The 18,720-nt window shown below is 40.7% G+C and overlaps 1 protein-coding gene across 1 annotated transcript in view; it reads left to right on the top strand.

The window, feature by feature from the left end:
- Positions 1–18,720, top strand: part of SEMA5B (sema domain, seven thrombospondin repeats (type 1 and type 1-like), transmembrane domain (TM) and short cytoplasmic domain, (semaphorin) 5B) — a gene marked incomplete at its 3' end in the record, with an annotated part of 103,930 nt that overhangs the window by 28,145 nt on the left and 57,065 nt on the right. Inside the window, exon 3 of the mRNA XM_010017361.1 lies at positions 1,415–1,460. Within this exon, the coding sequence (XP_010015663.1) occupies positions 1,415–1,460 (46 nt within the window). The remainder of the gene's footprint in view (positions 1–1,414; positions 1,461–18,720) is intronic.

Genomic DNA, 18,720 nt, shown 5'->3' with positions numbered 1-18,720 from the left:
TAAGTTCCCCATCATCCTTGTTCCCATCCTTATTGACAGTCAGCAGCAGTTGAGACCTTTTGATTTATTCATAAATTGAGTCAGAGTATACACGCTACTCTGATTATGACTTAGGTGAGGTGATACACAAGTGAGAGATAACAGAAGAAGGAAAAACTGCCCATGCCTTGCAGCATTGTCACCCAACATGAATCTCTTGTATGTTGAAGTTTGAGTTACTTAATTTGCTTGGGCAGAGTGCGCTGCTGGCTACAGACCCTAAACAAGGCTCTTCAGGAGAGTCTTTAGGACCTTTTCCTCACTATAGGAGCTTTTCACCAATTTCTCTGACTTTAGTGACCTAAGACTGAAACTTGGCGTTTTTACCAGGTAGTGGAATGTCTGAATACCGGCACTCTTACAGCAGGTGAAACTATGTCATCAAAGCTGCACTTCCTACTATTTAAATAGAGTTACATCCAAAAACGTAGTTCACCTGGTATAATATAAAAGTACCTTCTCTGGGAGATTGTCATGACAGGAATGTTGGAAAAGGATCACAGCTGTTTAAGCCCCTGACAGATGGGATGCAAAAGTATGAAGTTAGCCATGCCGAAAACCCTCAAGCACACAATCAAGTCCGTATGGCTTAATAAGTCATTTTATTCCTGGTAACTGCATTGTCTCAGCAAGCAAAATGGTAAGATAAATCCTGTTAACTAAGCCTCATCCATAGATGTTTATGCAAATGTGTGTTCCCTCCTATTTGCAATGTGATATGAACATGCAGAGGGAGGGTTACAGTGCCTTAGCGGATGTGTTGTATCTCATGCTGCAGTGACTTCTGTCAGGAATTCCTTTGCTTTGCCTGTGGAGATGCTACGACAGGAGTATTGGGAGTATTTGCAGTCACTGCCTTGATTTCCCTGCTAGTTTTCTGTGCAGAGAGATTCTGCTGAGAAGTATCTGTCCTCTTCTTCTCCTTTTCCATAAAGTCCTCAATGGGCGTACCCATAAGGACAAACTTGGGGTGAATGTACTATAGGAGTCAACTTTGCTCCAGCTGGCTTCTGTTCAAGTCCAGTTTTCTCAGAAGGCAGAGAAGAACATGAGTCCAGTCCATACGGGACTTCAACTAAAGCTTGACCTTTGAGGATTTGCAAATTGTCCCTGCATTGTTTCGATTTCATTGTAGTTCTTCATTATGGGTTCTGGAATGTTTTATTCCAGACCTGCTCAGAGCTTTGTTACGATATTCAACGAGACACTGATGAACAAGGAGAATATAACTATTTTTGCATTCTGTGGAGAGGAGTCCAAGAAAGGCTTGTTGTTTGTAGAAATGAATGACCAAAAACTGTGACTTGCTTTTATAACTTTTCCCATCCTTCTTCAGTAGCCTAACAGTTTGTAATTTTTCTGCTTGTTCATGCAGGAACTACCTCTTCAGACTTAGTCTACACAACGTTTCTCTTATTCAGGTATGTTCACTTTTTACTCTCTTGTTTTATTTGACTTGCTAACGACTGTTCTGTAATATTTGATGTACATTTTCAGAGGGCTGTATTGTGTAAATTTACCCAGAGTGGTGGAGCAGGGAGAAGACAGAACTAGATGCTTATTCCTGCTTCAATGATAATGCTGGGGAAAGGGCTCGTCTACACTTCCCCATTTGGACAGCACTCTCTGCTCTTCATTCTTGAGTGTTTGGGTGGTAACAGGATCTACCAAAAAATCTGGCATCTTAAGGAGCAAAGCATGTAGTGTGACTGATGCAGGCTTAAACACAACAATCAACAGAAATCCTCAGCTTTCATTAGAGATGTCAGCAATATGTAGGAGAAGCTTTTACTATTCTTGTCCATCCTCATTTTTAGCCATTGTTGACCTTTGTGAACACAGAATGCTGAGGAGCTGTGTTTTCTGAATGTGTTACTAAAAGCAAGGTTGGACTTGCTAGCATTCTGGAGGCAAAATGGGTTAAAAAATGTATGTTACCGCTGGCAGAATGGAGGCAAAGCAGCTAAACTCTGAAAATTGCTTGCATATATCCACCAGCAATATTAGGACTTTGCTCCCACAGCACTGAACCTGGAATTGAAAGATGCAGCAAAAATTGTTAATGAAAGCCCCAGCTGCTTATCTTTAAATAAATGCTTATGCTCTGGGATATTTACATCTTTACAGTTGCTAGAGCATCAAAGATGTATTGAGCATATTTCAGACAGATTGGACGGCCTTCTTCTTGTACCTGACCATGCAAAGAAACCATTAGAGTAGTATTGCCAGCCATTACAATGTGCACAGGCCTTTTGCTGTTAGTAAGAATTTTAAGTATAGCTGGAGATAAGAAAAGATGTTTAAGGGTTGTAAAATGCACTGAATCTTCCTTTAAAAAGAAAACAAAGTCCAGAGTTAGCAATGACAACAATAAAGGGTTAGAGAAGCTGATACTCCCATTTGGCAGTAGTTTCCCTTTTGCAGAACCATATTAGCACGGCTGGAATGCTTCCAGCGAGCACACAGGAGAGGGAAGTCTCTGCAGTTATGCGAGGTGTCATACCTTCTGCAGTGCCTGTTATCACACTGCTGACACAGCCTCTTGTGCTTGTCAGACGAGGGATCCTTTCCACGAAACCCAACTATAATCTCCCTTATACACTTCTGAAGTTGGGCTTCGCTTGGGCCCTTTCAGTGCAGTGAGGTTCCTTTCCTACACTGCAAAATATGGGAAGTCTCCTTCTATAGCACTGGAGGATGTTGTGAGATCTCCGGCTAACATAATAAGCTTAGTTTGCTCCTACTTTCTGGATATATCCGGTCACTTTGCCAAGACTTTTTGCATGACAAAGGGAGCATGGAATTATGTTGACACACGTGTTGGGAATGATGGAAGTGATTGTTTCCCAACCTAATGGTTGCCTAAGTAGCTCCTTGGCTTGTCTCCATAAAGCACATGATGTGGCTTAGAGGGACCCCCTCCCACCTACTATTCGCTGTGCATCATTTTAAAGATCAGATCTGAAAGCAAGACAAATGCAAAGAATTTGCCATTAGTTCTACAGGGGGTGAGAGAGCAGTTTAAGAAGGAATGACAATGCTAATTCGGGTTGGTTTGTATCTCTTCTTTGCTGGTAAATAGAGTGGATGTTGTCAGGCCTGATTTGGGGATAGTTTTTCATCTTGATATTGTAGTCTGATTTATTTCTGCTCATGGGACTTACTCTTCAGGTTGCCAGTGGTGCTGCATCTGCTTCAGGGTGCAGGATTGTGTTGACAGATGTCTGCTCCCTTGCATTTGTACTCCCGTGAGGTGAGGGCAGAAACCTGAGGAGTGTGGTACACAGAAACAGCCGGATATGCTGGTGTGGGGCAAAGCTTGGCAGAGTGAGGAATATACCTCTCTACAGCAGGGTTAGGTGAAGTTTATAGCTGTTTTTCAATCGATGTTCTTGTGCAATCAGCTCTGCCCTGTCCCTGTGGGAAAAAGGCAAGAACACATTTCTGCTGCACAGTTGTCATGGAAAGGAGACGAGGCCAGGGTGGTCCTGTGAGGGAGATGATTGTTAATTGTCTTTTCAGCAAGGGTGGCAACAGCATCTCTCAGGACCAATATCCCTTTGCCACTGCTTGCTAGCACAGTAAATTCAATACTTGAGTCTCTCATTCTGTAATGGGTAGATTTACTAGCTCAGTCTACCTGATGCATGTTTTCCATGACAGTTGTCTGTTCTTTAACCAGAAAGTGAGTATTTCCTGCCATTGAGCAGGCCATAATGATTTTCATCACAGCATTACTTTATTCATTGCTTTCCAATGGGAATAAATTCTTCTTTTTCAGATTTATAATCCCCTTTATGGATATTGTGCATCACAAACCCAGTGTTAACTATGTTATTATTCTCTGATTTTAGAAAGGTTTTCATCTCTCAGACTTTAAAAGACTGCACTTTTTCCTTCTACCTGTTGAATGACTGTGAAGACCTTTCATTTAAGCTCAATGCAAAATCAATTAAAATGAGCAAGGTTTCTCTATCAGCTTCAAGGTTCATTTTATGAAATTGTGACTCCTGAAAATATGTTTTAGGAGTCTTCAGTTCCAGAGGCTGAAGTTACGGTGTTACTCCTGAATATGTGTTGGACTGCCATTAGTACAAACTTAATTTTGTAATCTCCACAGCAAAGAACATTCTGGAGAATTATGTAGGCACTCTATATAGTTTCAATAGGAAGTTACTGTCTTGGAATTGCAGCAGAGTAAAAGATAAAATTTAGCATTATATGGGCAAGTTATTGGATAAGAGGTGTGTAAAAAGATAGCATTACCCTATAGAAGAGTTGAGATTTCAGAGGAGGGGAGGAAGAGAGGTAGATTTTGGGATGTGGACCATGTTATGAAGCGCCCGTTTTTTTTCCGTTCTTAGCACTCAGCTGCTCTACCATGTGCTGAAGTTTCCTCTCCACTTTGAATTTTCTGTTGGTTCTGCTGGGATTGTTTCTCCAAGACTGTAGCACTGAGCTTTTACATGAGAACTAGAGAGTGGAATGGAGCAGACGCTGAAGCAGAACAAGCTTGTTTCGTGCTCTGCAGAACAAAATGTCCCAGCTTCTCTGAGATTTTTCCCCCTCCCTCTTTGTTTCTTAAATGTGTTTCAGAAATTCCATTTGGGGACTTGAGAATCCTTTCACCGAATGAGTTTCAGTTGCATGAGAAACTTTGGTGGTGGTGGTTAACTTTTTTTGTGAGAAACACTTCTGCCTGAATGTCAATATCCAGAAGGAAATTGAAGCCAGGGTATTTTGGGATCACTTGTGATTTTGTCTACTTGTCTGTCTCTCTTGCCAAAATTGTTAAAGAATTTCTGAAAATCAGCATCTTGAGATGCCCCAGGTGGGGTATACAAACGCACCTGTTAATTTTGGAAACTTCAGCATGTAGCATTCAAATTCTTGCAGCAGTCAAGGAATGGTTTTAAAATGAATACTGTTCCCTAGATCTTTTAGCATCTCTTAAACAAAATCCCTGCAACATGTTTTATCTCTGTCTTCAAATGGTTGTCTTGTACACATTGTAAGCTCTAAGTACTAGCCATTTTATAGAACACATTTTAAAACCAGTGTGCACTTGGAGCACATGCTGTTTAATTTATGCATGGGTCTGAAACAAGGTTAGCTCCTAATCTGCAGCTTTCACAGTGAGGCCATAGAAAAGTCAGTTTTATATGGGAGTTTGTAATTAACAGAGTAGGTGTAAGGGTCATTTAAAAAACATAAGCCTTTGAGCAAATTCTTAAAAATGCACGATGCTGATTAGGACTTCTTAGTAAGGAATGCTATTCTCTGGTGTGCGTTAAAAGCAGGTTACTTGGCAGGCATTTCATAAATCCCAGTGCAGTGCCTACCCCCTGTTCACCCTGTTTTTACCTAAACTTAGAGTTCTCGAATGAACTGAGTGGGAAATGATTTTTCCAACCTTTTTGAGGTGCCAAGACTTCCAACCTTTTTGCACTGAGATAGAAACAAGACTTTTTGACGGTTTTGTAAAATCTGAAATAGGAGATAGACACATGGTTACTTGGGACGCAAATATTCTGGGTCAGGTTATTTTCTGAAGCATCAAGAGAGAGGATTTGAATGTGCATTTCTTTCATCTCAATTGACCTTGTTTGTTTGGGGCATCTTTTTTCCTTTTCCTTCCTTTATGTTTCTGACCCAAAATTTCCCCAAGGTTTCCTTCTGGGCTCTCATCTGAGAAGTTTAATAGAAACTGTTAGAATTTAAAAAAATGTTTGTATTTCGATTATTTGTTTTAATGGAAGATCTTTAGTGGAAAAATTTCTAAGTAGCCCTTTGTATGCTCATCAGTTATTATCAAGTTAATAGTATTAAAAATACTTCAAGAGTCTGTGTGTATTCCCTTTCTTAAAAATAAACTGTATTTTAACAGAATATGAAAGAATAAATGGGTGCAGCTATTGCAAAACTAGTCGGAAGACATAAGTTATTTCATCTGTTAAGAAAGACAAAAAATGTTGAGATTAAAATACGCTTTAATTAACAATCTAATATTTTTTCTTGAGGACAAAAAAGTTAAGTGAGGACTAAGTTCAGAGACAGGATGTGTTAGTTCCCCCATAGTCATAACCCTGAATTTGGTAGGATTGCCTGTGGAGCTACATGCTCCCGTATCGCCTGGGCTGCCAGAATCTAGATCTCCAATTACAACTGCAGCATTGCAAAACAGGGAAATGCTACAAAAGACACACCTTTGCTTTCTTTTGAAATTTTGCTCCAGTCTTAGAATACCTACATTCATGTGGGCACTTTGGAGAATATTACCCGGTCATTATGGCAAAAAATGATGAACTTCTCAGTCTCACTGGAGGCATAAGACTTAAACCCAAGCTTAAAGTCAACAACCTGCTTAGACAGCGTCAGCTTTTAAGGCTTGATCTGAAGCTAATTGAAATCAATTTCTTTCTGCTGATGTTTTGGAGCTTTGGAACTGGCATTTTTTTTTTTCAAACCTAAAACAGGGACAAAACATTTCCGTATGGTCCTGTAGCAAATGAACGGTAGCTACGCATCCAGTACATTTCCAGTGAGGACGATTTCATTCCAGATATTCTTTCCTCAATCTAAGGATCAGAAACATCCCTGCTCCAGAGAAGCAGCTCTTAAACTGCACAGCTGCTCCTGAAGACACACCTCCCTCCCTGCTAGTCCCTGGAGTGAACTTTCTCTCTGTGGCATAATCACTGGTAAATCAACACTATGTATCAACAAAGTATAGTTAATAATAAAAAAACTTGCCTATCAGCCCTCAGTATGTCATGTAGCAACAAATGGGACAGGTTTCATATTTTGCAGTTTAAATCAAGCAGAGCATTAAATGCATTATATTCTACTTATTTAGGGCTCAGTAGTGTCACAGTTATGTGTTCTGATGAGAAACATGCTCTGCAAGTGTGCAGAAGTGTGAGGAGAGGTGACAGAGTTTAACTTGTTTTTTCTCTGTGTAGTGGAATAAAATATGATAAACAGAACCAACAGGAAGTAGTGAGTAATATAGTTTACAGCACAAATTGTCACTCAAGTAATCTTTCCTGGTGAAAGTACTTCACAGGGAAATTTTAACGGTTCAGAATATGTTTACAAAGCCCTGGCGCTCATCAGAGAACTTACTTACAAATAATAGATAAATCTTACATCCCCAAGAGTTGCTGGATAGGCACCAGATGGGGCTTGGAGGGCCCGCATTTGTAGTGCTGGCTCTGCCCACAGGCTCCTGAGGGAAAGTTAATCATCTGCCCAGTTTATCTGCCTGGTCTTTGCTTGCATATGAAATAGAATTATAGCACTTCTTTATAAAATGTTGTGATTTTTTGTCAGTAAAAAGAGGTAAAAGTGGTGTATTTCAGAGTTACTTGCAGAAACATCCTTGAGCCAGAGTCATTACTATTTTTCGGTATATCCTTTCAAAAGCATGAGGAAACTAGGTATCTATATGCAGCACAAACCTCTAGGTGCTCAGAAGCTGCTCCACTTTGCTGAAGATATTTATTTCTTCAATCTATTTGGAGTGTCAAGATTATTATCCAATTTAAAATCCAGTTTGGGAAGTAATTTTTTTGAGTGAGAATACTTTGCCTATCTTTATGTACCACTGAGCTGCCTAGCAGGAACTCCACTCTGAAATGTTCAGGAATAAGCTTCGCTTTCCAGAAGTCATTTTCTTAAAGCAGTTTATTATTTGTTTCTTGCAGATTCCAGATACAACTTTGAATTATATGGCACATATTTCTAGATAAAACATTTATTTCTTTATTTTTAGGCCAATGCAGTTCCCTCATTTAAAAACATAATCAAAACCTCTACTAGAGCAGATGCAGTCTTTAATATGTGGCTGATAGCTGAGTTCTGATTGTCACATATTTTATCAGTATGCTACATTTTTTATTAACAGATTAACATATAAATCTACTCATAAATCACCTTCCACAGCTACACCTGAAACCTTTCACTCTCAGCCTAGAGGTTTAAAGCTATTCCATAATAAAGCTTATATTGGCTGAACAAACTTTCCGGCCAATTCAGTTTTTTATTCTTATGGTTTCAGGTTCCCAAATAAAATCTACTCCCTGAAATCACCCTTCCTTAAAATGACTGATCAGGAGCTAGACTGCAGCTTTCAGGTGCAGTCTAGCACTCCCATGATCTATCTAAGAGAGAAATTTCTACCTGGAGTGGGAGATGGGGAAGAAAACCAGACGCGTCAGACTGGAGGTGACCATGTATGAAGACCACACTTCATCCTCCATGGACACACTTCACCAGCTTCTTGCTACGGGGAACTGTACTCTTTCATAAGCTCCAGCATATGCTGGTGGGAACCAGCCTGGTGCTGATGTTGCCTATCAGCTGAAATTCAGAGAGCTGAGGAAGCAAATCTCACATAGCATTGGGTGATTTCTGAACACTACATCCCCTCTGTCTGGGAGAACACAACTCACTAGTCCGTTTAAAGCCAGCAAAGATTTTAAGCCCAGGTTTAGCTTTAAATAAATGCCTGTTTTCCTTTGAGAACTGCCTGAGTTAAGAATATGCTGCACGATCTACTGAGAATACATTTCAATATGTGCATTCACATATTGAAATTTGCTAAACTGGCTCAAAGTACACCACCTACTTGTGATCAATGTAGTTGCCCTCTAAATTGAGTATTTAGGTATGGTATAGAAAGTTCTCACATATATATATGTATGCAAGCATGCACAGGAGGATCATATGCATAGGGTTGTATAGCCTATGTAGGAGGTTCAGGAGCTATACATGTTTGGATTCATACCTGGCATTAAGCAGGGCAGCCTTCTAGGAGTCAGTGAAGGTCACAGAACCGATTTACATCTGGAGGGGAACTACCTTGTTATGCTTACATGCTGAAGTGAGGTTTGCATGATGACTGTCAGACGTGGATTGCCAGCCTGCTTTCCTCAGCAATTTGTTAGTTGTCATTCCCTCCTTCCCTGCCTCAACTCACATAAAAGCAAAAATTACTACAGGGGTTTTGGTCTTTGTCAGCAAACATTATGAGCAGGATTCAGAAACTGAGAATTTAATTAGCTGCTGAAGTCACTTACTGATAACAGTAGCATATTGGGCTCTTTATTTGATAAAACCCTGTCAGGTAATGAAGACTAATGTTCTTATTCCTTGCAACTTACGGTCAGGACCATTAAACACCCTTTAGAAAGGGGAGGGGAAAAAATGAAAGTGAAAAAAAAAAAAATCCCTTGACTTCCTTTTTTTTTTTTTTGTCACCAATGTTGCTTCTTTATCTTTGCAAAATGTATTTTGGTTTGCCTATTTAGCTCCATTTCTCTGTGGACTGGCTTCCTACTTCACCAGCTCCAGAAGGCTCTCAAGGATCTGCATGTACTTACGCCCTGGCTGTCCTCTGCCCTGAAACACGCATTCATCTGTGGCTGCTGTCAACAAATTCAGCTCTGCAGATGTTCCTGAGAGGCACATCAGCCTCTTGTTGTAGGCCACACCTTAGTTAAACTGACATTTTTATAAACTGAGATTTATATAAAAATCTGCTGCTTTTTTATTATTATTACTTTAGGGAAATAGGATATTTTTAGATGTGGGAGAGGTTTGTTCTCTGGCTGCAAATGCTGGCTTTCCACAAGGCGTAGAAAACGTTTCCTAGTTGCTTCTGCCCCAGTTAGGGTGCTCTGGTGCGATCATTAGTGAAAGCTCTAACATAGGATGAGTTTTATGCAGCACGTTTGCTAAGAGTGGTCGATGTGGCAACAGTGACCTATTGAGTTTCACGCACCAAGCAGGGTTCATGCAGCCAGCTTCTGCTTCGTGCTTTCCTAGAAAAATACCTGCCACAGTCTCTCCCGTGTTCGGCGAGCCTAGGTTTGTGGAGGTGGTGAGCTGCCAATCAGTGGAGCCTGGGGAGAGGTCCTGGCACCCTGCTGCAGCCAGTGCTGCAGTTTGCCACTTCTCAGTGCTGTGCACTCAGTGAAGTGCTCTTACTACCTAGGACCCAGCACCCTTGACCCGTCCCTGGCATGGGAGCTGGGCGGCACGTGTGGGAAGTCAGAAGTAGAAGTCCTTGAAAACACAAAGGACTGCATCTTACACGATGAACAACGGAGTATCTGGGCAAATTACTACAAAAAAACCCAGCAGTTTGGGTTGGTTTTGGGTTTTTTTTAAGCCTGAGAATACAGAGGAATATCTACATTTTATTCTCAAAGCAAAGCTTAAGAGACATCTAAATGATTCACGTCCCTTGCACTGGCTTTCTGCACAGGATTAAGTTTGACCTTGATAACGTCCAGTCATTTATAAGGAAAGCATTAAAAAAATCACCTTTTATTGATTTGCATCTCTCTAAAAGGGCCCAGGATTGACCTCATGTTTCCTTTAAAAACAACTATTGAGCTCTTAGGAAAAAGAAATTGTTCTGTAGTAATACATATCATGTCAGTGCATGTGTTTTTCCCTAGCTAAATAATCCTACTTTTAGTAAGAGTTTAGCTGATGTGTGTTTTACGGCTTCTTTGAAATGCAACAGTTCTGAATGACTAATACAAGGGGATTATTGGAGCCTGGAGCTACACACCGGAGTCACTAATGTGGCCTGCACAGCTGTTACAAGAGACACAGAGCTGGGGAGCAGAGATGGGAACAGTTGGTTCATCATTCCCGCAGGACATCGATCCTGTCTCAGTACGGCAGGTGCAGCTTCCCTGCATCCTTTGAAAGCCTCAGAGAGCTTTGGCCTCCAAGATTTCACCCACCTTCCCCAGGCTGAGCTCAAGGAAAGCAAAACCCATGTGCTAAGAGGACAGACAAACAGGCACAAACTGGACTATGCATATGGCATCTCTAGCCACCTTGACTGGAAGAAGATGGCGAGTTTTAAAGCTCAGAACCCTTTTCTCAGGACTGCAGGAGGGGTAGCAAATCTCCAGCTAAACTATGTCAGGCAACAGCTGCTGTGAATTGCCTGCTAATAGATGGGCAATGGGAGAAGAAGGGTTGTACCACTGGAGAAGGGTGAGGGATGTGGCTGTGGGTACAAATGAGTTGCTGGGTGCTGCCACAGCTTGAGCAGTCAATTGGAACAATGGTCTTACAGGTATTCTACTGGCACTGAAATGTTCCTTCCATCTAGAAGTTACCCCACTGTGCTTATAGCTAACTGATGGGTTTTTATTGGTAGCATGACTGAGTAGAGACTAAGCTATTCTGAGACTGGGGAGACCAAATGTGGGGAGTCAGTGGAAAGAGATATGCAGATGTTGTGTATTTTTCTCCATTCTCTATAAGGAGAGTTTGGATAGCATGGGTTAGCTGCCCCACTTGTAGACAGCTGCAGGGATGTAAGGTAGTTTCTAGCCATCCCCAGTCCAAGCTTTCCTTTCTTTACATGTGAAGCTGATATAATGATACTTGTCCTTTTGAATTGCCTTGAAATGCATGGCTTTCTGTTTAAGACCTGAGTATTATACACAGTGATATGCATTTGTAAATATAGGTAATTTGCCTGAATCATGAGTCTGCAAAGTTATATTCGGAGCCATAGCACATGTAACATTAGCACTTATTTTCACCTCTACTTTTTAGGTAAGCAGTTATGCAACTTCAGCATGCCCACATGTTTAAAATTGACTCATTTTTCACTACTTTTTTCTAAACTTCTTAAATTAAATGTAAATTTTTAATGTAAAAAAAGAGTAGTTGGGTTTCTAGTAGGAGAAAAATGCAATAAAAATGTATCCCTTCAGATAAAAATACAGATACAAATAATTCTGTAAATTTGTTTAGAAAAGAGAACAGATTGGAAAGAATTTGGGGGCGGGCGATTAGTAAAAGTACATTTTCATTGGAAACATTTTTTTTGTCAGGAATATAGATCAAATTCCGTATATTAATTATTAACTAATCCCTTCAGGCAGGAGACAAGGCATGTTGTGACGTTTTTGAAATAGAGTGGTTTAATTCCTTATAAGTAAAGAAAAAGGAACAAGAGGGCTGCAGCTATTTGAATAGGCTGCAAGGTTGGTCAAAGTGATTTAAGCTTTATTAAGAATGACAAAAAAGTTCTTAAGTTAGCCTGGGAGTATTAAGAAACAAACTGCAGTTTGCCTAAAGGGAGAAGATTTTGCTGCATGGGGCAGAAAGGAATGATCAATGATTCATAAATAAAATGGTGGCAAACCCAGTGACAGGAGAAAAAAAATGTATGTGGCTAATATAATTGTTACAAATTGAGTAGCTTTTGCTGTGAGATCAGTTACTGAGGATTTAAGGGCAAGGCAGAAAAAAGAAAAAGATTGTTTTGTTTTGGTTTTGGTTTTTTTTTAATACAAGATAAATGTGAAAGCCTTGAAAACCACCAGAAATGAGTTAGACAGAAGCAGCACAAAGAAGTATGCTGCATTAATCCGGTTGGAAAATTATTTTGTATTCCCTCATCTTAATTATAAGATGTAGTCTCAATACTCATTTGTGGAATCTTTGACCTTGTTAGATGTCAAATGCAAACGTGCTTGAGGGGAGGTGAGGGAAGAGCCAGGTGGCAGGAGGAATGTAAGGGCAGGACACAAACCGAAGGAAAGTGGAAAATAAATCCTGGGTTGGCAGAAGAGTGCAGACTGGTGAACAGAAGAGCTGGGAGGGAGGAATAAAAGACACCGCATCAGAGTCATCTTTGCAGGAGAAGGAGCAAATAAATTCCTTGTTGAGATGAAGCTTGGCAGAGCTCACTATGGCATCAGGTGTTGACGTCTGGTGTTGGAAAAGAGGAGGCAGAAGCAAGGCAAACTGTGACAGACCAAGCAGGGAGTCTGAAGTCATCTGTTTCCCAGCCTTAGGAGGAAGCTAGGCAGATTGATGCTGTGCGCAGTGGTGGGGCTCTGGCGTCAGCAGGCAGGGGCCATTTTCAGCTGGGCTGGGCAGTGAGTGGACAGTGGAGGTTAGAAACACTTGAACTTCTGGTGGTGGGACAGGAGTGGGGCAGAGAGCCACCTTCCCTAACGCTGCAGTCCAGTTCTGATTTAAACTGTTGTGCGTTTCCACTTTGCAGCAATAAATGTAAGACTTGAGAAATATCTTTTGGATCCTTGATAAATCAATCCCAGACTCCGTGTGCTTCTGAGACAACTAGTTGATTTACATTGATCAAGTGCTGACTCAACCACTGCATGTATTGCTGGTGATGTGGTGATATTTAAAATGTGAAGCTTTTCATTTAAAGATACAAAGAGATGAAGAGATTCAGGTCCTTTTGTGTTGTCGTATCCCCGCTGACCACTGTAAAGTGTTGCTGCATCTGTACATAACTGTATCCTGCTCAGAGCCTTTCAGTATATTTAGGACTGGATGGATGTTGGCTTCTAACTTAACTGGAAATGCTGGGGAGAGGAGTTGGGGGCATCAGATGGGGAATTCAACACTGTTGGCTCTTCACTTTCTCTGTATTTAAGTGTTCAGTGCTGATGGAGCACAGATGGTCTTAGATTAAGGAAAAAAGCATGCCAGAACTGCAGGCTAGGCTCAGACTGGGGAGTTAAGCTTGACATGAAATAAGAAAAGGCTGTAATTAGCTTATCAAGAGCGTTAGGCACCTGGCAGAGGAAAGCATATAAGTAATGCACAATGTAGCTATAGAACAATAAAAAAAAACCCCTGAAATCTGTTTTATGAAGCATGGGAGACTTTTCGTTGCTGACTTCCTTTTCCAGCCCAGCCTGGTAACATCTGAAAGCTCCTACTTATTCTTGGTTATTAGTGATTTATCAGAAATGCTGAGCACCAAACCCCATAGAAGCCAGAGAGTCTAAAGGTCAAAATCTAGGTGTGTTGCCAAAATCTTTCCTGGGAAGCTTGCACCACACTTGCCTGTGCACCATGTGTACTCCCTGATTGCAAACATTAGTCATCTCACTACCCACTCTCGTTCTTTCTGCGTGTTTTTTTGCAGCTGCATGTTGTCTTTCACCTCAACCCTAGGATTCAGGCTCACAGGGGCAAGAATTGCCATTTAATTTTAAACAGAAATGCCTAGCAGAGTGCAGCTGAGTATTCTGTTCTTCCACAGTACATGTCAAAATCCCGGTGTCCAGGATCAGGAGTCTGGATCCTTTCTATAGGTATGCAAAACAAATGGAAATTCAGACATAAACCTGCTGAATTTAATAGGGAAAGTACAGAGAGTTATTTTTCAGCTGAGGGTTTAGGATTTTTTGCCCATATTCTCAAAGCTTGAAAACTATTACTTTAAAACGGGGAAGAGCAGGAGGGAGAGTCCGGTTTCACTTAAGTTCCTGTGGTACAGGCAGGCTAAGGCAGGATCTCTGTTTTCCGCCTGCCTTGCAAAACTTTCCCAATCTCTCTGGCTTCAATGAAACTGGCCTTGGCTAATTAATCTCAAAGAGTTCATTTGGTCTCAATAACGCATCTTTCACTTAATTAAAGATTTCCAGTGCCTTTTTTTCCTTTTTAGCTGTAGCACACTAAGCTTAAGTGCACAACCAGAAAAGAATGTTGATGGGATAAATTGAATCACATGCACATTTATTTGTTTAATTGTGCACTGCCCCCTTTTTTCAAGCCAAGACAGGACTCAACCATGTTCAAACTCTACACAATTTTAATGAGAATATATTGCAGTGTTTGTCATCTGAAAGAGTATTAGGCCCCCCTTAATGCAATAGATGTGATTTCCCTAAAGAAAAACGGGAGGTAGAGAACAGTGAAAATGTCATCTTGAGTTCTTTATTAGTCTCTTTAATACTGCAGGATGTGCTGATTTTGATTCCTGAATTTCAGCCTAATTGTTGGGAGAATCAGATCCAAATTGGGCATTTCCTCAAACTTATTTTAGCTTCTTCTCAAAGCAAACAAATAAATGCTGACAAAGTATATTCAGTGATGTAACCTGGAGAGGAATAAACAATGCAAGACTTTCCTGCTTTAGAAAGCTGATAATACACAGAGGTTTCACATGTACAGTGATTACATTTTCAGTTTGAAGCATATATGGAAAGATTGCTATTCATAGCTAAACTCTTAATGTGGGTGCACAAAAATGCACTTGGTTGACTGTGCAGAATTTGTCCAATCTGTGTCAGAAGCAGGGGGGAGGGAACACAGAAAAACATATAGGGGAGAACCCTTAACATCTCTACATAGCAGTGAGCTTCAAAGAGGCACAATGGTAAGGAAACCCAGAGCAGAAAAATAAAGTAGAATGAAATCTCCTTGCTTGATGCAGAAATACAAAGGAGACTATAGCCATGGTAAATTGATTTTGTACTGAATATGGGCTGGTCCATTGGAAGGGTTTTTGAACCTCCTACTCCAGAAATCATTGTGCAAAACAGTAAGAAGAGGCTGCTTAGAAGTCTTGTCACATCCATCAGTGGATCCCACAAAGAGGAAGGAGGGATTTAGTTCTGAATGGCGACTCTGCCAAGGAACATAAAGGGGTGGCAGTGGACATACTTTGGCGGTAGAGGAGCCTCGAAGGAAGAATTGCCTTCACTTTATCAAGGGCAGCCATTGCTGTGACACTGTTCATTGGCTTGCTTCTTAGAAATATCTTATTGAACCTTGTTTGTAGCAACTGAAGAAAAAACAAAAGCAAAACCAAAAAAACCCACAACAAAACCTGTTCTTTACAGAATAAATAGTGCTGGTGGTGTGAGAAATAGCGCTGTGTGGTGTCCACCTGGCCAGCGTCAACTGCACCCACATGTGCATTGGCTGTCATTTTTCCAATCTGCTTGACTGCAGTTGAATTTTTCTTTAATAATTTTTGACTCAGTGTATTTTAGCCTCTTGATTTAGTTATTTTATTGATTTATCATATAATCTTATGTCTCTGTCATCTCCAGTACATTTAGTAAATGTTTGTTGTCATAAGCTATTAACTCAATGTGACATGGCAAGAAACCAAATTCTACTGTGTCTGTTAATTACTCAGTATGCTGAAAGTCTTGTCTCAGCTTCTGTATGCTTTTGCTCTTCAGTAATAGGTGATGCTGTAACTCACCCTTCCTTAATATTCCCTGTGCTATTGTCTAGTTCTGGATGTTGTCATTCAGTCTAAACAGTCTAAACTGGCTAGAGGTGAGAGCTTTAAGGTCTTTTTTTACTAGCATGCCAAACATCCCAGTTAACTCAGATTATTAATTTGCATTTGGCCCTGCCCACGCTTTTTCACACTTAATGGAATAAGTTTCTTGCAACTAAATCATTGCAGTGTTAAGCACTTTCAAGCAAAATTAAGTAGAATATCAGCAAAACAAAATCATTCTCACATACTGACATTTTCTTCAGAGAGAATGATAAAAATACAAACACTAGACAGTGGAAAGAAAAATCCAATGCCATCTTTATCTCTTTTCTTCAGAGCTGTATCTTTCTTCTAAAGTATCATGTTGACATGTTCATCTAACATTGCTGTATAAATATGTAGCTGTCAAAGCTTGGCATATAGACACAGAGGAGCATGTACTCCTTTTTTTTACCCTTATGGACAGCACTGCAATCCAATCTGATGCTAAAATCTGTAATCTGAACATCATTCATGGCTTCTGCAAGCCCTTCTGTTCAGGTACAGTGTCACATCCATAGCTCCTTGTGTTGCTGGATCACCAGTATCTTAGCACCTTTCCTTTGATTCCCCTCTCTTTGGGTGTATTCTTGTTGCATTACATTAGGAATGGACACTTGTAAGATTCAACTGGGCAGGGTGTTAGGCCATCTAGTCTAGGTCATGCTTTGCCAAAAAAGGTTGGAGCAGATGATTCTTGAGGTTCCCTTCCAACCTGGTATTCTATGATTCATGCTTGTATTAATTTTAAGGGTCTTTCACAGGCTTGCTTATCACTTCCCATAAAAGGCTCACCCCACTCTGAAGCAGCTCATGAAGCTGGCATCACTCTCCCACTTGATTAATGTGCTGCCTTCTCTTGCTTTCTCCCATGAGTCCCCTTTGTGTCTTGGAAGCATCCTGTCCTTGATAAATTCTTCTGGTTATGAAAACCTCACAGTGAGTTGTGCGGCTCATGAGCCACAACCTTTCCCTGTTTTGTGGTTATGCTCTGTTGTCTCTCAGTGCTCCACCATGCGCTACCTGATGCCTCGTATATTATTAAGCTTTGTTTGCAATGCATTTTGGCAAGGCTATTTCTGCACAGGCTTGGAAAAAAAAAATCTTAAATTCTCTTTTGTGTTGAATTCAGCATAAGTTACAAAAATTTTACACCAGGGTTGCTGAAAGTATGCTGAAAGAACTGGTAAGTTAATCTGCTTGCTCAAATATGGATTTTAATTTCACAGTACTTCCTCAAGGTTGAGCTGGCTGCTCCATTGTAAACTGCCCTTCGTACACTAAAATTCCCAAAGAGCTGAAAAAGTACAGGTTGTAACCTGGATGTAATGATTGTTTGTCTTAGAAAACACCATGTTAGTTTTAGTACTTGGTATCAGATGTTCTATACTAAAGCTTTAGAAAATTGTTTTTAATAATAAAACCTTGTACTTGAACAGTGCTTTCCATTTGGGTACACTGTAGAAACCATGATCTGTTAAGCATCATACAATGCTCCTTTTAGATAAGGAAATGCATGGTCTGGAGTTATAAATTCCTACCTGACACTGTAGAGAGAGAGGAGTGTCTGATTTACAGACCTTGTATTGTTTAGTGGCATGTCCTGCAGGACAAATGGAAATTGGAGGCACCAAAATTCAAATTTGTTTTTGTACATGAGATTATGGCCTTGCCCCAAGATGTCAGAAAAAGAGAATAGGGTATGTGGCATCTTGCCCATTGTTCTAATCCTTTTAAACCTGCTCGCTCTGTGTACCACTGATTCAGTGGATGCATTTTGTGATGGTAGCAAATAAACATTAAGAACTCTTTTTGTGCTGGACAGGAAAGTTTTTAGTCCTCAAGAGAGTGAAGTTCAGTGCTCATCTCTGCATCTGACATGCTCAGTGGCTTTTCCTAGTCAGTTGACCTCTGCTGCTGGTTCTCCTCTCCTCCCATGTGCCTGTGTTGTCTGTTTAGCTTGTAAGTGCTCTCAGACAGAAATTCTCTCCCACAGCATGTTTGTATATTGCCCAGAACTATGGGGTCACAATCTCAGTTCATGCCTCTACGTGCTTCTGTAATACAAGTGAATAACAAGGGATTCTGAAGCTGTGAAAGAGAAAAAATCAGTAGCTTTGACCATCCAAGAAGAACTCAAAGTAGCTGAAAACTTTCCCTCGAAAACTAATATACATAGTTGAAAACAGATTGTCTCTGTAGGCACAGACGCACATCAGGGGTACAGGAGTTTACCCACCTACTGCTTGCAGCAGAGCTTACTGGGATGAATGTGCTCTCTGTGCAGGAGGAAAACTGTGAAGTGTTTTACCCTGCATCTGAGGTAAGAGAGGACTATGAACAGAGTGGGTTACCATGACTCAGCTGATGTAGAGCAGCTCATTGGGCTGGGATAATGTGATCAAAGAAAGTAGAGCTCCCATATCTGCAGGGTGAGGCCCTGTTCTGCTGGGATTTGTAGTGATGCTCTGTCTGGGTGTGCATACAGTCTGAAAACATAAGGTGGAAGTAACGACTCTAAATCAGTGAGGCTTTAGAATGAAATCAACAAAGAGAATGTATTCAGTCCTCCTGGAAACTCTCCTCCCTGTCTACTG

The sequence above is a fragment of the Nestor notabilis genome, unplaced genomic scaffold, assembly GCF_000696875.1.
Source record: "Nestor notabilis isolate BGI_N333 unplaced genomic scaffold, ASM69687v1 scaffold15816, whole genome shotgun sequence".
Lineage (NCBI taxonomy): Eukaryota > Metazoa > Chordata > Aves > Psittaciformes > Psittacidae > Nestor > Nestor notabilis.
Note: the sequence above shows the minus strand (reverse complement) of the source record. Positions and strands in the feature narration are given on the sequence as shown.